This window comes from Salvelinus alpinus, chromosome 4, assembly GCF_045679555.1.
Source record: "Salvelinus alpinus chromosome 4, SLU_Salpinus.1, whole genome shotgun sequence".
NCBI classification, from domain to species: Eukaryota; Metazoa; Chordata; class Actinopteri; order Salmoniformes; family Salmonidae; genus Salvelinus; species Salvelinus alpinus.
In genome coordinates, this window is record NC_092089.1 from 60480900 (window position 1) to 60504400 (window position 23501).

The window sequence follows — 23501 nt, forward strand, 5'->3', positions numbered from 1 at the left end:
CACTACTCAGTCATTCATGAGTTTATGAGAGCCTATTTTAATGGCCGCTTCATCACAAAATGTTGTCATTGGTTTGCGGGTGTCATAATATAACTCTGAAGAGACAATTGAATTATCACATTTTACTTTCATGAGTCAACACAGTGTTTTATGAAGCTACGTAGTCTACTATCAAACCAAACTTGGATCTAACTGTATATTCTTTGTCCTTTCTGCTTTTCTTCTCTCACAGCCTGAACCTCCATCAACAAACAAATGGCAGCTGGATAAATGGCTGAACAAAGTGACCCCACACAACAAAGCACTTATCAATACCCAGCCAGAGAGAGAGAGCCATGGGCTCAGCAGCTCCCAGCCTGACCACAGCCAACAGGCCCCAGAGGACCAGGGCCCGGCCCCAGGGAAGAGCAAGCCTGGCCCCACCGCCCTGCTGGCCCCGACCGACCCCAAGGAACGGGCCCTCCTCAGCCCCATCAGAGAGAAGGCCAAGCCTAAGACTGGACCAAAAGTCTCAGAGGGAAAGGGTTCAAAGGTCAAATCCCCAGCCGTGGTGGCGGTGGAGCCAGCCCCAGCCAGGCGCAGCTTGGGGAAGAAACAGCCGAAGAAAGTGGAGCGCTCGTCCAGCCTGGAGGAACACACCTCCTGGTCCAAGCCCATCAACCCCATCATCAGCACTACCCCCAAGGAGAAGGACCCTCCATCCCTCCTGGAGCAGCCCAAGTCCAGGACCAAGAGCACCAGTGGGAAGACTGCCCCTAGGAAGGAGCCTCGCACCACCACTACCACTACAATTACTCCAGCTCCTCTTCCCCTGGCCCCAGTCCTGGAAAAGAAGAAGCACAGGGGGCCCAGCAAGATCATCCCCAAGTCCAAGGAGTTCATCGAGACGGAGTCTTCGTCTTCTGAGTGCCACTCTGAACCAGAGGAGCTGGTCAAGATCCATAACCCTCCCTGTCCAGGACCCAGCAGTCTGCAGACTCTCAAAGCAGCCAAGGACTGCAACAGCAATATCCTGACTGTCAGTAGCCTTACCAGCACCTGCAGCTCTTCCATATCCATCCCAGACCCTGGGGCCATGGACCTCCTAGGGGACCCCCTCTTCTCCTCCGTCCCCATCGTCCAGAACAAACTGCTGTCCCCTCTCAGGGACTTTGAGGACATCAAGTCACTGTGGGTGAAGATCGAGCTGAGCTTCCTGTCTAAGATTCCAGGGCAGGACCCCCCTGAGCCCCCTTCTGTGAAAGTTGAGCCCCGGGAACCACGTGAACCCAGCATTAAGCACAGACGACAGTCCCCCGCCAGTCTTCAGTCTACCCCTGTTGAGAAACCACCTAGCAAGGCCAAGAGGAAACACAAGGCAAGCATAGAATCTTTCTCACTCTTTTTTCTCTATTGGTAGTGGCTGGTATTGGTTTATAGGATAATGGTTAGAGTGTGTCAATGGAGGAGCAGTGAGAAACGTGTTAGTAGTATGTTCAATTTGGGCCGGTAACCAAAAGGTTGCTGGATCGAATCCCTGAGCTGACAAGGTGAACATCTGTCGTTCTGCCCCTGAGCAAGGCAGTTAACCCACTGTTCCCCGGGCTCCGAAGACGTGGATGTCGATTATGGCAGCCCCCCGCACCTCTCAGATTCAGAGGTGTTGGGTTAAATGCGGAAGACACATTTCGGTTGAATGCATTCTGACCAGGTGTTCCCCTTTCCCTTTCAATGCTAACTGAGCTGTTTGTTTCTGTGTTCCTCAGATGGACCATTGTGACGCTGTCGGGGGAAGCAAGAAGCTACGGTTGGAGAAAGACTCCTTGCTTCTTCCCCCATGCATCTCACCGATACACAACCACAAGAACATTAGCACAAACGAGTAAGTGTCGCCGAACCACTCACAGCAGTACTTACTTACACATCACTATGGTTACCGGATGAGAAAAGGAATGTGTAGAGCATCATGTTATGTAAGTGTTTAGAGGGATGTACATAGTCATTATGGGTGTCCACAGTGCAGTGGAGGAAAAAGTACCCAATTGTCATACTTGAGTAAAAGTGAAGATACCTTAATAGAACAATGACTCAAGTACAAGTGAAAGTCACCCGGTAAAATTATTTGGTTTTAAATATACAGTACTTTAGTAAAAGTAAACATATCAATCATTTCAAATTGCTTATATTAGCAAAACAAACAGCACAATTGTCTTATTTTTGTATTATTTACAGATAGCCAGGGGCAAACTCCAACACTCAGACATCATTTACAAACGAAGCATTTGTGTTTTGTGAGTCCGCCAGATCAGAGGCAGTAGGGATGACCAGGGATGTTCTCTTGATAAGTGCGTGAATTTAACCATTTTCCTGTCCTGCTAAGAAGACACTTTTGGGTGTCAGGGAAAATGCATGGAGTGAAAAGTACATCATTTTCTTTAGGAATGTAGTGAAGTAAAAGTAGTCAAAAATATAAAAAGTAAAATAAAGTACAGATACCCCCCAAAAAATACTTAAGTAGTACTTTAAAGTATTTTTACTTAAGTACTTTACACCACTGCCACAGTGTAATTACAGGTTATATTTCCTAAGTGTATGGTAGTACTGTATGTGTTGTGAATGGCTACATCCTCAGGCAAGGTCCAACCAGTGTAGATCCTCCTCGGAGAGCAGGCCGGGACATACAGGAGAAGTGAGGTTGCTCCCCTACACATTTATCTTTAGCTATTGTGAGCTCTCTCTACAGTGTCCTGTGTCCTCCAGCATTAAGGTAACGTGACACTGACAAGAGAGCTAATGCTAATTTTAGATATTCAATTAGTGCCGCAGAGACCTACTGCTCGATGAAGGGACGCTGGTGACAAGGGTCAGGGGGTTGAGCAGAATGAGTCTGGAGGACGGAGTGTCCACTGAGCTTCACCACTAATCACTACACATATCTTTAATATGATTACCTGAGCTATGATATATGAGCTGGCACTGGTATCTAGTGCAGAAATGCTGAACCCTTTGGTCTGGGCTGAAATATGACCTGCCTAGTAGCCTTTAAATCAAATCAAAGCAAATCTTCACCCTTTTAATCAGATTGGCCTCAAAATGAGCAGAACCCCGGTCGGTCCATTTATGGCATTAATAAAAAGCATCTTTGCTCAGATTGGAGAGTAAAGATGCTTTTTATTAATGCTGTAAACGGACCGACCGGGATTCTGCTCATTTTCAGGCTCATAAAACAAGACAAAATATGCTGCTGTTCAAAAATAACCTGAGGAACATAATCCTAATTAGGTTTTCTGACTGCATTTTCCCTGTTAGTGCTTTGGGCGCTCTTGTGCTAGCTAAGCATTTTTTTTCTCGTATATCAAATCCCCATGAGTTTAGGGAAAGGGAGGCGAAATAATCTATTGTTGCAAACAATGTGAGAAATATAGTAGCAGGTTTCTCGCTACTACTGTACGTCCTTGGTGGTTTTTAAAGTCCTTATTGACTTTGAGGAAGGGAAAGTATTCAAGGCAACTTCTCCACCTGCCTCTTATCTGTTAACATAGAGAACACTATTGTTAACAGAAGCCCCATGTGGGCACACACAGCTATACCGAGAGAAACCACCTGGATACAGACTGCAGTCTGCTGTGTTCCCCTGTGAGGGGCCAGGCTCCTGGAGCAGGAGTGGATATTAGAAGGACTGTAAATCTAAGCAAAAGTGCTTTCTGTCATAACAAACTGCCTTTCCACTGCCTGATCAATCAATATTTTGACCCGTCAGTGCACTACAGGGCTATTTATAGGCCTATTTCTGGGCTGCGTCCTTAGAGGGTCAGAGGCACTGGGGAAAAAATGAAACAGTTCTATGGTTTTATACCTTCTTTTTTTTAACCCAAAACCAAGTGAAAATTATATGTTGAAGTTATATTAAATATCATTGATCTACTCATGTACTGTTTTTATTGTAATTGAAGTCTCCAAAATGCGTTACCACCATAACCTTCTATAATAAAACCCAACTGATAGTGAAAGTACAGACTCTATGCCTTAGCGCTAATGCTGCGTTTGATTTAGCCTTATAATAAAAACAGAAATAATCACTCATTCTAACAAACAGAATATTCTGTCTAGGGCCAGCTGTTTTCTTTGAGCCCTGTACATAATGTCTGTCCTTCCCAATTTTACAAATGCCTTAAAACAGTCAAGTAATTTCTAAATTATTTTCATCCATCTACCACTTTGATGACATTAGACATGAGATTTGCTGGCATTTCAAAGGCTGTGAGAACTTGCCGTCCCTCTCCAGTATTGTAGTGAATAACATGGAATGACAGCAACAGAGAGAGGCAGCAGGCCAAGCAATGTTCTTCTTTTATGTCTGTTTCGATAAGTTTATTTAAAGGGTGTCTACATACGGATGTCATAACACTTCATGAACCATTCATAACACTTCATAAACCATACATAAGCATTTCATAAATGTTCCTGTATGTGTCTTTGCCCAGCTCTCTGAGGAAACAGCCCAGGAAGAGAGAGGAGAAGCGAGAGCTGCTGCCTCCCCTGCTTTCTCCGCTCTCCGACGAACCCCCTATACGCCAGCGCAGGACCAGCGAGTGTTCCTCCTTCAGCCAGGAGGGCGGTGCTAGCAGCGCCACCAGCACCTTATTGCTACCCACCCTCAGCTGCTCTTTGCCCAACTTCTCCTCCTCATCCTCCTCTTCCTCACACAAGCACCGCAGCAAAGGAGAGAGCAAATCCTTCTCACGTTCCAAGACAAGCAGTGTAAGTAGGGGAAAGCTGATCATGATGAAACTAGCAAAAATGTATACTGTAGTTGTTCTTGGGCATTATTATACAGTATTGTAAAATATTATTTAAAACTGTCGTATTGCTATCATTAAATACTGAGCAATTTTGGGGTTTATTGTTTTTTTTGATGGTTTATTATTTTAAAGTATGATACTTTTGCATCTGCTCTCGTTTGCTAATAAAATATGTCTTCTATAATTTGTTGTGTAGAGAAGTTGGTAGATGAGGCTGTTGCTGCAGATTATTTCTTTGCTCCAGCAACTACCACTATTTCCTGTGTTTTTGCAAATCTAATGACCCTTTGGAGGGATTTCAAAACAGCCTTGAAGAGAAGAAAATGGATCCCACGTGCTGAATATGTTTAAAGCCAGGACATAGAATAAATACACGGTCACAACGTAGTAACAGCAGTCCAAATCACCAGTATGAATCATTACAGTATTATTAGACTTACTGCTGGATGCTAATTATCATATTAATTGGCCCTGCCATCTCACAGGAGGAAGATACCCATAGCAAGCCGTCTGGCAGTTTCCATGGCAACGGTCACTCCGATTCTGACGTTTGGTCCAACCCGTCATCTCTGTCCATGGACCACATGGAGCCTAGAAGGCCCAAGCTAACGTTCAATAACACGTATGTATGAGTAACTAACTAACTTCTCCAAACACTCCAAAAACACCCTTTTTTCCCCCCGAATGCACAGCCATGTCATTTTAATGTCATGATGCATGTACTCATTTAAGTCTCAAACATGATTAAAATGTCACCGCATGTTGAAGCATTTGTGGGATGTGATTACAGAGTTAAGTTCCTCTATGTGTATAATTCAAAATGAAACATATATAACATGTGGAGGACAACTACAACATGAACAACTGCAGTCCATCCAGTTGCAGCAAAGTGGCAAACACATTTTTCTGTCACTTACATTTTACATTACACTGTGCAGTGCAGTCAGTGCAGTCACTGATCTGTTTGTATTTCTAACATACTGTAAGACTGACCAAAGTCTCACTGTAATTGTTATCCACAGAGTTCACAACGCAGACTACTGCATGCAAGAAGCCAAGAAACTAAAGCACAAAGCAGATGCACTGGTAAGCTGCTGTTTTATTACAGTTTAAAACAGCACCTGAAAATGTATTACAAACATTTAATTCAGCATTTACTTTGATAGAGATATATTACACAAACAAATGTGTTCTTCTTCCTTAGATTGTATTTTGTCTGAGCCAGGCAATAAACACACTCTGTTTTAGTCAGTCACGTGACATCACAAATATGAATAGCAACAGAGACCAGTGTGATAATACCATTATCAAATACATGCCAATGTGCCATTAGCAAGCAGCAGCTCTTACTGAGCCTATTAGAGAATAAGTATTCCTGCTGAATAGCTCTTATTAACAGACAGACACTGGTCTTAGCTGAAGAATGCTAGTAGGTGTGCAGAGGATAGAGTAGAGCCCTTGTTGAGACCTGTAGCCTTTTCTAAGTGAGGATGTGTGATCTATCACAAAAGGAGCTCTTACACACCTCTTCAATGTCCTCAAAGAGGGGCTTGGGCCTAGGCGACGGGCGTGATTTACCAACACACTCATAGGGCCCTAATAATTGGATTCCAGCAATTATCTCCCCAGACATTGTCCTTTATCGAAAGTTACATCCACTTGGGCATAAATCTGATCTGCGAGGTAAAGCCAGCCATGAATACAAAGTGAAGGGAATTGATTGCCCTTGTTACATGACTGTAATCGTTGAGCTGTAATGAATCTTCCACCAGCCCGGTCGTATTTGGTAAAAGGGGCTTACTTAAAATGGATAGAACCTGCTTAAGAGGTGCTTTCAGTGGAGAGTGGTGTGTAAATCTATTTTATTTTACACTCATGTGCATTTATGAGTCATATGCCTATTATTTGTTGTCTGCACTTTGGGGTTTGTATTTTGGCTCCGTGTGCATATATATACTTTTTGGGTCCAGAAAATAGAAAAATATCAAAAGAATGTTCCCCGAACATTAATGTGACATTGTTATTTTTCCTTCTGATTAAATCTGCTTATTATCTGTTTTCACAAGAGCTTTGAAGCTTTGGGAAATGATTCAAAATGAGGAGAGTCATTTGTGGCCGTGTAGTGTTGTGAACCTAATGCTGATCTTATTCAATGTTTCCATTGTTTCTTCACAGATGGAGAAGTTTGGCAAAGCCATTAACTATACTGATGGGGCGCTGTCGTTCATCGAGTGTGGCAACGCCATGGAGCGGGATCCGCTAGAGGCCAAGTCTCCATACACTATGTACTCTGAGACGGTTGAACTCATCAGGTCTGTGTCCCCACCAATGTGTCTCTCCCTCCCACCCCCGCTCAGGCCAGGTATCCCCACCTGCCCTCAGTGAAAATGAGCATCATTATGTCCATCGCTAATCCAGTCTACCCCACAAGTCAAGGCAATTAGCGGCCCTCATTTTATTAATGGCAGTGAAAATGAAAATAGATGGACCTTGTAGCTCATCATTCTACCCAGGGATTCATGCATGGCTGATTGAAATCTTTTCTTCAAAAACTATTAGACACAGAAAATGACACAAGGCCGGTCATTCTATGGAACGTCCCCTGGCTTTATGGATATTGAGTCATGCTCTTTTTTTGTTATTTGAATTGAAATGAATTAATTATGAAAAGGAAGAATATTTGAATATGATCTATGTTTTTGTCTGTTCTGCTTTTGAAGGTATGCCATGAGATTAAAGAACTTTACAAGTCACTCAGCAACTGTAGCCGAGAAGAAATTAGCTGTGTTGTGGTGAGTTTTCTTTTCGCTCTGCTGTTTCTGGATGTGAAACCTGTGTGTGTGTGTGTGTGTGTGTGTGTGTGTGTGTGTGTGTGTGTGTGTGTGTGTGTGTGTGTGTGTGTGTGTGTGTGTGTGTGTGTGTGTGTGTGTGTGTGTGTGCGTGTGCGTGTCTGATGACTGAATGGTGGTTGAAGGAGACCTAACATTGCACTGATGGATGTGATGATGGACTACAAACTCTAGCCTGTGTGGGCATTTGGGTTGATTTCAGAAAATCCAGCCGGCTTCCAAACCCGTTAGATGCTCAATCCGCCGCTTCACTCAAACACAATTTAAATCTCCACTCAGCCATCACTCCCCGACAATCGGATGGATATTGAAGGGAGCTTTAAAACACTGCTAAAGCACTTAATCAGCTTAAAGTGGATCATTATTCTTGTATTTCATTAAGCTATTAAGGGATAATGAAAGATTTCCTGGCAGCAGGCAGCAGACTATAAACATATACAGTTCGCCACACTGCTACAGGGGAGATGAAGGAAAAACTATATGCTGCCTGTCATATGGATTGTATAATCTGAGCAGAATGTTATGGTTAGAATGTTATGGTTAGACTCTCAGACTTAGCAGTGCAGACAGTGATGAGCGTAGGAGTGAGATTCCCAGGTCATATTTCCTGTTAGTACACCGTTCAGACATCATTAGGGATTATTTTCAAATATTTGACACTGGCTGACATGATCCATCCATTTATAATCTGTTTTAGAGGGCAAAGTGTGTGTGCGTGCGTGTGTGCGTGCGTATGAGCGTGTGTGCGTATGAGCGTGTGTGTGTGTGCGCACGTGTATGTACTGTACATACTGATGTGGTTTAGAATAGGGGAAACAAGGAAGCAGTGTACTGCAGTGATGGCTTATTAATGCCTGAGTGTTAGTGTCATGTCGTGGGGTGGTGCATATGTCCAAAGCATCTGGTGTCTGGCGAGCAGCACACTGTTGAAAGGTCAGCCCCCCCATGGCACTGAGGCTGGATCTGCAGACCAAAGGTCCCTGGCAGGGAAGCTACTGGGATCTGATTTACTAGGCTGCAGCCTCTGTTTTCTAGCCTTTATTTTCAAGCTATTAGAGAGATAGAGTTTGATGACAACAAGATTATTTAGTCATGCATCATGGATATGCAAAGTTAATTAGTTAGAAAACACTTTTTCCTTATTGTTATTCTTTTATTATCTTCTTGTGCTTAATGGTCATAAGTAATACGAATATATGTAATGTTGTCAATGCTAGATACACGGTATAAGATCCAGTATTTCATGTTAATGTTATTCTTTTCTTAACTCCATAGCAATCGCTGTTTATCCCTCCTGTACTTGAGAATGTTCAAATTGAAGAAGGACCATGCAGTAAAGTATTCCCGTTCCCTAATGGAGTATTTCAAGGTAACTAACTCCTAACTTCTAATTCTAACATCTAGGAGTAGAAGAAGCACAGTAGAACACGTGAAGCCAATTAAGATTTCTAAATGTAATATATATTTGTGTTGAGTTGTGTATACTCATTAGTTCTGCATGTTGGTTATTAAAAGCCATACATTTTTTTCCAATTAGTGTGCAAATTAACTTTATCAATGATCTCCATAAATTGTGTGTGTTTAAGCCTGTTTTAATTAAGTATGTTGCATATTATTCTAGTGGAGCTTTTTGAGATGCATTAATAGATTCTCTAAGCTATGCAATATGTTTGTATAGTAGAGCTGCAAAATGTAATGCTCTCACAAACCTCTTCCATTCCAGAAAAGTTCCCAAGCACCTTCGCCATGGGGAGCCAATGGAAAGTGAGTTACATTTCACCTCAGTCATCTCATGTTGCATCAAAATCCTTTCTTTATATGAGATCTTTCCCAGAACAGAACAATGTATGTGCCTACTCCTGGCCAAGCAACAAGCTAAGCCTCTCAGATGGTGACTGCTTTGTTCAGACAATGGCCACGACAGACAGAGCCTCTGTCACTGTGACTTCCAGCTTCTAGCACATCACACTGGTGGCATGAGATGAGGGCACTGATTCACTGTTTTTCTGGATGCTCCATGGCAACTGAACCTAGCTGATCCACCCTGTGCGTTTGGGTTTGGGTTCGTAGCTTACCATGGCGCTACCGTGGGGCTTGTCAGTGTGTCTGGGAGTTGGCGGTGAGCCATCCTCTGTGTGTGACTGTGAGCTTCTTTAGCCTGTCTTTTCCAGGGCTGGGATCTAGCCCTCAGCCACAGCACTGACCGGCCCTGCTGTTCTGCTGTGAGATGAGCTGTCAGAAGCAATTAGCCTCAGATCCTACTGGCTCCTAGGACTCCTGCAGTCGCCTCCAGTTCACCATGGTCACATTAGCCACAAACTGGCCTTCTTAATCCGCTTGGGTTAGCTCCGCTACCTGCTGCAACTGTAATCAACATTAGATTCCACTATGCTCTGGCCTCCTTTCCCACAGTTTGTTTGTTCTGTCCTTGACAATCATGAATCTTTTTTCCCCTTATTTTCTTTTTTTTCCTTCAAGGGTTTATTTATTTGAGGAAAAGACTCAACCTGCTAGAGAGGGAGCCGAGAGAGGCAAACTGTTGACAGGGAACATAATTTAACTTCACGGGGCGAGCGCCTTTCAATTTAGTGTTGAATTACAGGACCTGGAGCCTGATTGTTTGGGTTTGGCACTAAAAGACTGATAAATATGTCCTCTGATTGATGGCTGAAGCAGGCTGACAGAAAATCAAGCCGTGATTGTCAAGCTGAGAAAGCCCCAGTTTGCTGTTCATACAGTTCAAATCAGCATTAGTGATTAAGCCTGACGAAGAGTGGTTAAGCCTGACGAAATAACATGTATTGGCTAAATGTAAACCTACCCAGTTCAAATCTCCCTGATCAGTCTCCCTGGGTCAGAAAGCTAAGAAGGGAAAAACCTCTCAAAGGGGAAATGCCTCATTGTGATCTCAAGTTACTCCCTGTAGATATAATTCACGTTACTCCCTGTATATACAGTATGTAATACCTGAGTTGATAGTGTCCTAAACATTACAAGCCAGTATGAGGAATAGTATTTGTGAAGCTGCCATAGCTTATCAATGTCTCCACTATCTTTTTTCTTCGTGTCTGTAAGTAGCCATTTTAAGGATTTCAAAAAGCATGGGGCTTAAACTTAACCCTGGTGTCCGGTGGTTGTACAGTACAGTATTATCTCTGTGGTGGTGCCCTGAACTTTCACCTCTAACCTCTAACCCCTGTATTGTCTCTCTGTCTTCCCAGGAGCACAGGCACCCCGTCGCCCCTGTCTCTGAGTCCCTCCCCAGTCAGTTCGGTGAGCAGCAGTACGGGCCCTGGCCTTGCGGGCTCCTGTCCCTCCGGTGCCTCCAGCAACGTGGCCATCCCCCAGCGCATCCATCATATGGCCGCTAGCCACGTCAACATCACCAACAACATCCTCCGCAGCTACGAGCACTGGGACACGGCAGAGAAGCTCGCCACAGAGAGCCAAGGTACTAGAGACTGGACACAAAACAACACAGCTTCTCTCTGTTTTAGAACAGGATGTTTGGATTGGAGCTGTAGTATTAGCCGCAATGGCAGATTGTGTATAGTAGTAGCATAAATTGTACTGTTGTAATCGTAGGGGATGTATCAGTAATAGTTTCATACAACAGTGACCTCACTTTTGATATGCTATCCTATATTTTCCTTTTTTCATTGTACACAGTCATTATAAATGACTAATTATTCCTAACTGTTAGGAACCACGATCCTTTTATCACCCTCAGGATGGTCTCTTTATGTACTCATGTATTCTGCATTATTTGTATTAGATGTGGAGAATAGATGAACCCTTTACATTTACTGTCATCAGTGAGTGAATGTAGAGAGAGAGAGACCACCAGAGATGTTGAGGACACCCCCCTCTGACTGTGTGCATGGAGGGTTTGATGTGTCGTGTCTCTGTCATTTCCCATCCGTTATCTGAGCCTAGCTGATTAAAGGGACATGTTACGTGGTTGTGTGAGGCGAGAGCTCTCTCTCTCTCTCTCGCAGCCTCAGAAGTACCCCATTAGAAGTTGATCTGACCCTCTCCTCCTCTCTGTCGACACCCATAACGGGCTCAATTAGAGTCTGTTGGATGGTGTCTTTGGTGGAAATGAGACAGGAATTGGCAGTTATGACACCATAAAGCCTAGGTGGGCCTTTCAGCAAAATACTGATCACTAGAGCTGTTACTTTTAGGATTGAGCCATTCCAGGACTCAGTCACTCACTGTTTATTAGGAGGAAAGAGAGGAATGGACAACAGACTGCATAAATGTGAGCCTTCATTATGCTATTACACTTGTCAGTCTTTGTCTTACACACACACACACACACACACACACACACACACACACACACACACACACACACACACACACACACACACACACACACACACACACACACACACACACACACACACACACACACACACACACACACACACACACACCCTCACTCACTCTCACTTTCATTCACCCTCTTTCCCCTTCCTTTCCTTCTACAGAGTTCTTTCAGGAGCTGGACTCGACGATGGAACCGTTGAGCCAACACAGCAGCATGACAGAACTGGTGCGCTACATACGCCAAGGACTGCACTGGCTACGGATAGAGGCCCACATGTTATAGTGCTGCTGGAACTAGAACTGAACTGTCTGCCACTGTATGTCTGTCTGTCTGTATCACACATCCATCACTACCTCTACCAGCCAGCATCCCCAGCAACCCCCAGTCTCCAGCCATCTGACTCCAGCCCCAAGGGCCCCCACCACACTCTGCCAGCCAGAAAGCCCCACTGACTGTCAACTCTCTGTGGTCAGAGGTCATCATGATGAGGTCATCATCAGCTCTACTGCACAGTCTTGTCTCTCAATACAAAGTTGACATTTCTGTTGGATGTGGAAAGAAAATAGTGAAATCCAAACCCCAAAGTGAATGGAAGGACCACCTAAGACCTGGGGATTGTCTCCAAAGCATGCCAATAGAAGAGAAGGATCTGTGTGGAGAAGAATGGTGGTTGTTTTGGTTGTTTTCTGCCAGATCGAGCCATGTGATTTCCCTGTTGTCGTTTTGATCACCACTAAGGCCCTCTCAGAACGCCTGGAGCGTTGTTCACAGTTCACACCTCCATTCCAACAGGCAGATTTCTCATGAAGTTATAAGTGGTATCAACTATTTTTATTGTTTTGTTTTTGTCAATGCCTTGATGAACTGGCCGACAGAAGCCAGTTGGAAAAGTCTCTCTTTACTACTATCTGATAGTGGTGTTTATTTATGATCCATCAAACCTCAGTCTCACATCAGATAATAAATACAGCAACGGTTCGTCAATGTCTACCCATAAGTCCCAGTGGAACAACAAATAATTTGAAATAATTCCATGACTTGTTGCTCATTGGAAATGAACAACAAATAATCAAATTCAATCTGCCACCTCAAGCAATTTCTCTAGTTGTGGGGGGATTTGCATAATAATGTAGTCAACTACAGCAGATCTGATAACAACTGATCTGGATCGTGTCTTTTAGCCCTAGAGGTTGGTGGTGTCTATGTGTTTTCTTTTGTTGGGTTGATGTCATTTTTGTACCTACAGTAATAAGAGGCCGGATTTATTCCAAAGCAGCACTGATTTTCCATAGGTCTAAGGGAACGGGGAAGACATAAAGTGATGCACCACCTGAGACTGTGTTTAAATTCATATGAATCGCGTAATCACTGTTACAGCACCACCACAAACAGTGTACGCCACAATGAATCCAGTAACGCTACAGAGGACCTTTCCATTGTCTTTTCGATGTCTACAATAACTGCTGTGTTGTATATCGCAACTCTTTTGGTATTAAATGTTGGTTCAGTTGTGCATGTCCACAGAGAGGTGTAGAGTTTTAAAGCATAATCCATAGTAACACTTCTTACGTGTTATGTGCATAGTTGTACATTTGATCGTCCTAGATTTAAACTTGGCTTGATGGACATGCTGTATGCCATCTATATGAGATACAGGCAGTTTTCCTGAGGAGGAAGTTTGATGGTTGCTTTGTTGTTGTTTGTTTTTATTTGGATGTGATGTGAGAGAATGAACTGAAGCGAAGTGTGTGTGTTGCACTGTGCAGAGATGATTTGGGGATGGATTCTCTATTGCTGGTTGTCAATTCCAAATCGTTCTCTCTATAGCACAGTCCATACAGTGTGTTTCAGTAGACCATATCTCCATGGCTATGTGTGAAATATGATTTTCACTATGATAAAACAAAGTGCCTCCGTATCCGGTGAAAATTATTAAGAGTCTATATTGAAGAACACGAATGAATCTAAATGATTTTTCCATACCATATTGGTATATTAGATTTTTTCATAAAACCACAATTTATTCATGTACTTTTTACTGGCAAGTATGATACCAAGTTTGGCTTTAAAATTTCAAATGTGTGACTTACATGTATCAAATTTTTAACTCAGTTACTGTTTAGAGGATGCTGAACAGGATATTCAAAAACGCTTAAACATGTAAATGCTTAATGTGACTTACTGTGATCACCTAGAATCAATAGATTAACACTCCAACCCATTTACAGCAATAGCTGGATGATAGCGCTAATTGTGTTAATTATCTTGTTACTTAGAACAAGAGCAGAATCAAAAGACAAATGCACTTAATTCACGTTCAGTGTTTCTGGCATTTAGAACGATGTTTGGAGTTTTTATCACTTGATTTTAGGGCAAATTAAGTGTTTTGGAATGTCACAAGAAAAGACTGAACAAATTATTGATAAAACAAAAATCACTTGATGTTGATCCATTAACTGTCTAATTTAGATTTAATGTCATTCAGTGTTGTTTTATGGAACAGTGTTGGAGCCTACATGCTATTGTAACCTCACAAACAGTGCTCATTCAATTCCAAATCTATCTTAAAGCTGTAGGATGCCACACCATATGGTAATAGCAATATCTACACCAGTCTTAATGTAACTAAATGAACTGAGAAATATGAAAGCAAACCTAACAACTTAAACTTTCTTTGTACTGTATCTGAAGTGCATTTTTCATTTTGCCTTTTGCAACAACTTGTGATAATAATCTCATAACTATCAGTCAATGTTGAGTTGAGGGAAAATGAAGCATGTGCATCATTTTTATGCAAATGATCACATTTTCTCCTCCAGTCCAAATTAGCCAACTGTCTTTGCCCCTATGAGAGAAGCAGTTTGTACACTTCCAGTGGCTTTTCCCAGCTGTTCCTATTCACGCTAGAGACAGGCCATTCTGTCAGGGAAATCTGTGGCCCTTTGGCAGCTAGTCAACAGCACCAAGCAGCACTGGCACTCTGTTCTCTCTCTTTCTCTCTTCCCTCTCTCCTCTCTCTCTCTCACTCTCTCTCATCCATCATCTGATATAAACAACCAGCTCCATACTCAGCCCCAGTCTGGCACCGAAGAGGAGCAGCTAATGTTTTGCATTCATTCCACAATGAGGAAAGGCTGAATCAAATTGGCTTATGCCTACCAGGGAGAACAAAATCAGTTTTTGTTTTAAATATACGGTTTTATGTCTAAAACAAGGAAATCGTGAAACGTTGAATGAGGTGCCATCTGGAATGGCAGTGTTACAAGCCAATTTATGGTGTGACCTAGTCCTTTGTTTGGTAAAACCAGGTGATGATGATAACATATCAGGAAGGAATTACTACTCATTAAATGAGTCCCTAATTGGCTTGTTTTTATATTGCTGCTACAAATGTTGATATTTCCTAGATAGATTTATGAATACAGGAATTTTCATTTTAAAATGAATACTTCTAGAGAATTTTATTGAAAATAGCATACAAATCTTTGATGCATTGCAGAGTAAACAAAAATATGTAAACTATACTAGCTAGAGTAGGTACAGTATGAAGTGCAGCTCACCTTCTGCGTCTTCTCAGTTTAAAGCCTGAACAGTATTTATTACAATCAGGCGCTACTTAAAAGCAGAATCAATAAGAGTTATGCCCTCATGCAGTGTTAACGTTCAAAGGATATTTTCCTAGGTTCACTGCAATTAGCTCCAATGCAAACAAATCAGGCTCATCTAAGGCAGAGACAAGGAGGGATGTCAGCACAGTGGGAGTCAAAACCAACCATTTCTGCTATCAAACTCATTATTATTATTATTATTATTATTATTATACCTAGAAGAATTCTGACAGACTATCAACACAATATTATTGTGTTACAAATTGTTGTATATTTATCATGTTCTTAATCATTATTATTTTTTATTTTTTTAAACCTGTTGTTTTTCCTGGAGTGAGTGAGTACAACACTGAGCCTTATAGCTTGGCTGAAGTCTGTCATTTTGGTGTTTTTGTTATCTCTTGTTCAATTGTTCCACTACATTGAAAACAAGTATTGGGAACAATTATCTCCAATTAAAGGAAAATTCCACACAAAAACTATCTTTTGGCATTTGTTTCAATAGTACATTGTTGATGTAGTCCCAAAAGGTTTTGCTTGTCAGCAATCACGTTTTTTAAAGATATATAACTTTAAAAATACAGTTTACAGCCGGTATAACGCGTTTGGCATCACATGATGCAGCATCATATCATGGAAAATGTTTCTGGGTGGAGTTTTCCTTTACATTGTCCCAGCTGGAAGCATTCTGATCGCTCTGCAAATGAAGCACTGTAAATAACACTTAGTTAACACAATGCACCGCACCATGTTAGTCAATTAACGACCGTATGACTCAATGTTGATTCATATTCAGTGAATATTGTGTCATATTTAATATGACTGATACAACTTGGACTGGGTTCTCATAACACATGAACATACCTATTAGCAGAATAATTTAGTGTAATTGGTTTGTAATCTAAATGGCTTGTGTCTGTGACAGCAAACCATTGCCAGTCATTTGGTGTCACTAACAATAGTGCATGTTGACCTTCGGTCACCAGAAGTGGTGGTTATGCAAATTGAAGTCAACAGTTGGTATATGTAGCTTCATTCAACTATATGTCAAACCCTTCATTCAGCTTGTTGGTGTCTTAAAGCAGTAGCAGACATGCGTTAGGGAAGAACAGTTATCCATAGATCCCTTTGCTGTTTATATCTGTACAGAATGATGAGGTGCTTTATGGTTTATGTCCTCTGGTGTAAAGGATTGTACCATATGGAATATATATTACTTATTTTAACTGCCCAAAGCTGACAAAAATGCATTGGAAATCCATTGCCTTGACATGAGTGTATTGCTGACCAGTGGCATCTTACCACCCCTTAACCTATGATCTTTTGGTAGTCTGTCCTGTGTGACCTTGGCGTTTCAGTCATTCCAATGTCACCTGGAGTGTCATTTCTCTGTATCCTCCTCCACTTCATTTTGCAAAGAGAGACAACAAGATTATATTAACTAATGTACAGTTCCAGTCAACAACAGAAAAAAGGCATTTACTTATCATGGCTGTGCTTCCTACTTGCTTAAATAGATTAACTACAATTTACAGCCATTTATTAACCAAATGGGATACACATTTGAAGAAAAATCATGTGCTTTTGATACAATTGTATTTCTGAAAGTATTATTGAAATTCTGTAACGTTGTGATGTTGCAGATGGACAAATTTGTTGTGAAAAGTAAAGCGATTTCCCAAAGATCAGTTCCCTATGTTCAAGCCTTAGAGATAAAACTGCTCAATTACTTTAACCAACATGTTTTTCAGATATGGAACAATCACTGTCAGTTCTGGCAACGTTTCAGTCAGATCCATTTTAACTGTGAAATGCAGCATTGTTACATTAATATAAATCCTTCACAGTGTTCTAAAAGCAATTAATTTATAAAACAGTTAGCAATGTGGATATCCATAAATTAGCCCAATGACATACTGTTCCTCAAGGATCAAGCTTTATATAATACTTAAATGCTACCTATTCCCTAAACGATGTACAATGTTGGTCAGACATCAGGGAAGAACAGGGTTACCATTCCAAGTAAATAGCCTTTTCTCTCACTGACGTTTTGTCGACAGTTTAAAGATGGACAATGTTGTATTTTCTCTCACTGACGTTTTGTCGACAGTTTAAAGATGGACAATGTTGTATTTTCTCTCACTGACGTTTTGTCGACAGTTTAAAGATGGACAATGTTGTAAACAGAAAATTCAAAGACAGAAGTTGTCTTAGTTCAGGCATGCTGTAGTTTTTAGTTTGTTATTTTTTGTACAGAGCAGGGTAACTGTTATGCTATGGATTTATTAACGTATAGTTGTAAGGATTCATTAAAAATGCGTTATGTATCAAAGAAACTTCCTGCCTGGTTAGCTTTGTATTTCAAATGTGTTGCACAAGTTCTGCCATTTTTTATTATTATTTTTGCCTATTGTATTTTATAATAAAATTGTTTTATGTAATGATCAAACATTTAAATGATAGTTATGTTGTTTTTAAATGTTTAATGTCTGAAAAAAATTGAATAAAAACGGTATGAACTGGTGAAATTGTTCCTCTCCTATTATTTCATTTCCAATCACTTTTCTGGTTATACCATTATCAAGTATCTGATGAATTTAATTGGGGAATGCACATTACATCAGAGTTGCCTTGAGTTAAATCATGATTCGTTGGCATCTCGTTTTAATGATTGCATCCCTTCGTTTAACGACTTGTGAGAATACCATTAGTCTCCTTAGAATTGTAATATTACAATAAGAATGTAATAACCGGCTAGCTATGTATTTAGGATTTACCATTTATTCCCCAAACTAATGTCAGTATAGTAAATTATACATTTTAACAACAAACTTTATATAATCTGTTTTATAATCAAGGCCATCATTTTTGAGGGGAAACACACAGTCACCTGAGATGTGAGATAGTACAGCAACAGTCCTGTCACACCAGTCTACTGACTACCATCACAACATTAACTCAACATGAACTCTTTCTCTCCACAGTAAACACCATCATCAGATTCCCACAACAGACACAGGGATTAGAGAAACAGGACAGGAATATGATTAGAGGAGAGGTGAACTTAACACACACATTCACAGGGGGACATGAAATTGTATCTGTATCTCCCGGTATGATAAATCCCCTGTAATCAGCAGCATTACACTGGTTCTCATCTGAATTAGCCTGTGGTGGGAGTTACTGGTCCTCATTACAGTGCATTCTTTACGCAACTAATGGCTTCGTCTTTATTCATTGCAGGAACAATTTGCATGCTCCAGCACACCTTATTAATTTAAGAGGATCCTGATGCATTGGAAGGCAGTGGCTTCTTTAAAGTGTTTAAAAAGGCCAATGGAAGTATTTTTGTGTGGGGACAGGAATCCCACCTGCTAAATAATTTCCCAAATGAGGAGTCAAAAAGGCTTCTATTTACTGACTCTAAGCATTTAATGTGTCTGTGGCACCGAGCCAGCCTGCTGACAAGTAAGATTTATTGATTTAATTGCTTAAGGTAACCATGCAATAAAATCATCTCAAAGATACATTTCCATGCATTGCGCACCAGAAAGGTAATGTTTCAACTGCTACAGCTATATATCTGCAGGTTACCATTGCAAATTCACAAGTCAAAGCGTCTCATTAATCTGGTGAGCGATTTTTTTTCTCTGCGGGAAATTCAGGAGGAACTGGCTACATGTTAAATGACAGGATGTATGTCTAAGTAGACTGCTTAATACAAATGCATGCCAAGCCAACTAAATAAGGGTCTGTTTTTCCAAGGAAAATGTATGGGCCATGCTACAGGCCACACATGACACTATTATCACTGGCATTAATCCAAAGGAACAGTTTTTTTTCTCTCCCACACATTGAAAAATTGTACACTCAAACTAATAAGTACTGTATACTGCTCTTCCTCTTCAAAATTACCTTTTGGGTAATCCGTTTTCAAACAGAATATATTCTCTAGATACCTCCATGGATCGTAAACACAGATTGTGTGTTGATTAAAAGCGTTTAACAGATAACATTAAGGAAAATCCACTTACGCTCACTGACAATATATTTTCAAAGTGGTCATTTAAAAAATATTGCTTTCCTCAATCTCTTCATTTATTAAAATGCAGGGATGTGAGATTTCCTATTCACATTCATTTACAGCGCAGCAGTACTGACTTGACTATGTTTAGCACTTAATTGAATGATTCTTGATTAAACTCCGTGCCTGGCGAGAACAGCACAGCACATCACATTGCACAGCTCTGTAATTGGCTTGCTTGTTAGATTTCACCTGCTTTAGATGCACAGACGGCTCCATTTCATTTATTACATCTTGGTTTCACATGCAGTTCGTGGCCAGGCAATCAGTCTGATTGTTAAGGCATTCTCTTTCCACGTGGCTTTGTCTTTGTCTAAAAGAGCTAGTTTGTACAGTATCTCTCCCAAAAGATCAAATTATATCAACAGTAGGCTTGCTTTGCCACTCATGTGGGAAGAGACTATGTCCATGTACGTAAATATGTGTATAAATCTAGGCGGTAAATCTCTCATCCCAACTCCACCATTCACCATAAAGCTCAAACTGTCATTCACCTGCTCAGTCATGTGAAATAAGTCATAAAAAAAATATGTAATCTTGATAGATGTGAAAGCATGACTCAGTGAGCATTTATCTGACAGATTATTCCTCTACCTTTATGATGATCTCCTGCTGAAAGGTTTTTTGATTAAACATTTCATTCACATTATTCGGTTTTACATGCAGATCAGACTAAATAATCCTATTTTATTCTTGCTTCTCCAAGACATGGGTAATGACAGTTTACCAAAATGATTCCTCCCCACTAGGCAAAAACTAGCTGAATCAACATTGTTTCCACGTCACTTCAACAACAAAAATCTATCCAATGACGTTGATGACGTCTGATCAACGTGGAAATCTGATTAGATTGATTAGATTTGAAAAAAGTCATCAACTTAAGGGCATTTGTTGTTGATTTCACATTGAGTTCACGTTAGTTGACATCTCAACAAAATATAAATCAAAACTAGATGCTGAACTGACATCTGTGCCTAGTGGGTCGTTCCTTACTCTGCCTTCATGGGATTACCAGGAGGTTTGGTAACAAAGACCTGTTATTCTGATAGACACAGACTTCATGAGGTTGGCTCCCTCTGACACTCAGCACATGTGGCCTCTGGCCCAGCTTCATTTGACAGTCGGTCATGGTCCAGAGAAAATGTAATATTCAGTACTGGTTAGATACAAAGTTTTGGAAATCTCTCTCTCTATTAATAGATATATGGTTTATTTTATTGTGCTGATGAAATGCCATCTAAACAGTTGTGGACAGACTAATTTTAGGTTAAGGATTTCCTTCAGGATATTGTATATTTAGTAGAGATATTCTCTGACATAAATTTCATAAACTACTACTATCCTCATCATAATGAAAAGCAGCAGCGAGCAATTACAATTTGGAGAGCCCTGAAATTGGCCCTGTTGTTCACTTCTGGATTCCAATTATTTTCATTAAAAGGCCATTTGAGAAATAATTCCCCAATGATGGCGTTTGCCCAATCGGATTGTGAGTGTTCTCCTGGCTGATGTGTGGAGCAGCCCTGCTGAGGCACAGCTTGTCAGTGCATGTCAGCAGGAAATATTTCCATGTGGGCCAGTGACAGTGTGTCTGTCTGTCAGGAGCAGCCTCAGTCATCATAGATCAATGCACACAGGCAGCCCCACTCTCGGATGTGGCAATAGTCTGGCTTTTATTACGCCTGGCACTTGACAAAGAACAGCTTTCTCCCCCCAAGAAATCACATCCGCCTTATTTGAAAATATCTGTTGGGCTTCCCAAGGTTATAATAAGAATTTATTTTCTCTTTCCCCTGGAAGATTGGAGGGAAGCTGATGATGTACGAGCCATCAGCCGTTATTTATTTGCCAAACTGTTCCAGATGTGGAGCCATCATTTATCTGCTGACAAATCAAACCTGCCGCCTGCCCTCTAATGTGACTCAGTGCACCAGCAGACCTCCTCACTGGTCCACTCTACACCCCCATGCAGCAGACAGACCCCTTGATCCACTCTAGTCTACACCCCCACCCGACTACAGATCTGAAGTCTTTAGACAGGTTGAAACATAATGTTTCACTATCCCACTGTCTTCATTTCAATATGGTATTTTTCTTGTCGTGGTTGTATATAGAGTTGGTGGTTTTGTTGTTTTACAACATTTTGTGAAATCAGACCAAAGGTACGTGTACTTAATTTTGGGACTACAGTACTATGCACTTTCATTGTTATGATTAAAGGAAGCAGATACTGTTTCTCTCCAGACAGGTGACATGAGGTGATGTTAAAGTGAGATGTCCAGTGTGCTGATCAGTTAATTCATCGATTGATTAATTGACCCTTTTGTTATGAGACACGGGAAGCACAGTGAACCCCGTGGACCAGACCCATCATCCGTGCTCTAACCATAGTTTCATGTCCACACCCCGGCTCAACCTTAACTCTAGCCATAACCCTAGTTTCAACTAAGTGGAGGAGCCAAAGGCTCTCTCTCTCTCCCCCTTTCTCTCTCTGGCAGGCTAAAGGACCCTCAGAGCTGATTAGAGGGGCTCTCTTTCAAGACAACTCTCTCTGTCTGTTTCCTTCTGTTGATGGCTGGGAGCCATACAGATTTTTTTTTAAATATATATATATATATTTTTTTTAGGATACATTTGAAATATTTAAAATCGGCCAAATAATGTATAACATTTTATTTATTTAACACATTTTCAATACAATCCAATATATATTACGGAATGTATTTAAAATGTATATACAGTATATAAATGTATGTAAAATGTATATTAGAATATTGTCACGCCGTGACCTTAGAGATCCTTATTATTCTCTATGTTTGGTTAGGTCAGGGTGTGACTCGGGTGGGAAAATCTATGTTTTCTATTTCTTTGTGTTTTTGGCTGAGTATGGTTCCCAATCAGAGGCAGCTGTCTATCGTTGTCTCTGATTGGGGATCATATATAAGTTGTTATTTTCCTTTTGGGTTTTGTGGGATCTTGTTTTCTGTATAGTTTCTTTGCCTTACAGAACTGTGTGCTTTCGTTTTTTCACTTTGGTTATTTTGTTTGAGTGTTTTTTGACAAATAAAATCATGAACACTTTCCACGCTGCACTTTGGTCCACTCCTTTCGACGAGAACCGTAACAAATATATGTTAAATGCATCGGAAAATGTGTTTAATGTATTTCAAAATACTTTCCAAAATACATTTAAAAAATTAATATAATTATATTGAAAAATGTTTTTGCTAATGTTTTGTCAAATATACTGAGTATACAAAACATTAAGAACACCTTCCCTGGACTTACAGCAATGGCGAAGCTCTAACAAGAGGCGTCTGCATAGGGTCCTCGAACTTTCAAAAAAAATTAAGGCATTTTTACACGGTTTACATGTACGTTAATAGTGAGTTGGAAGTTAAAACATAAAATATTTTATCGGCAAAACAAAAGATGCCCAATATGTCATGGGAAAATGCCCCCCCCTCTGACAGCCCTTCGGCCCCACTAGATGCTAGCTCGGAAGAAGGACCAGCATGGTTAAGAATGGAGATGGACAAGGGTATAACAAAAATCTAAGAGACCCTTTCTGAACACCTCAGCAAAATTGATGCGCTTTTCGATAAACTCCCCGAACACCAGAAAGTCACAAATGGACGAGTGACAAAGTTAGAAAAGACCATGCTGACCACCAAGCTGCCATTCTGGACGTTGGCGATGACGTGGACCAAAAATACAAGAAGTTGGAAGACTCCATCTCTAAACTCGAGGAGAAATTTGATTCATACGAAAATTTCCAGAGGCACTCGAATTTGAGTCTTCAAGGTTTCCTGGAGGCCGTGGAGGTAAGAGGCGCCATCTCCT

The 23501-nt window shown here is 41.0% G+C and overlaps 1 protein-coding gene across 2 annotated transcripts in view; it reads left to right on the forward strand.

Moving 5' to 3' along the window:
* The window catches only part of LOC139574046 (AF4/FMR2 family member 2-like), a 165114-nt gene extending 147012 nt beyond the window's left edge, over positions 1–18102 (forward strand). For both annotated transcript variants that reach the window (XM_071398174.1, XM_071398175.1), the window contains 11 exons: positions 233–1357; positions 1746–1861; positions 4464–4740; positions 5267–5403; positions 5804–5867; positions 6957–7093; positions 7502–7573; positions 8906–8999; positions 9354–9394; positions 10852–11081; positions 12127–18102. In XM_071398174.1, the coding sequence (XP_071254275.1) occupies positions 233–1357; positions 1746–1861; positions 4464–4740; positions 5267–5403; positions 5804–5867; positions 6957–7093; positions 7502–7573; positions 8906–8999; positions 9354–9394; positions 10852–11081; positions 12127–12248 (2415 nt within the window). In that variant the 3' untranslated portion in view covers positions 12249–18102. The remainder of the gene's footprint in view (positions 1–232; positions 1358–1745; positions 1862–4463; positions 4741–5266; positions 5404–5803; positions 5868–6956; positions 7094–7501; positions 7574–8905; positions 9000–9353; positions 9395–10851; positions 11082–12126) is intronic.
* The last annotated feature ends 5399 nt before the right edge of the window (positions 18103–23501 follow it).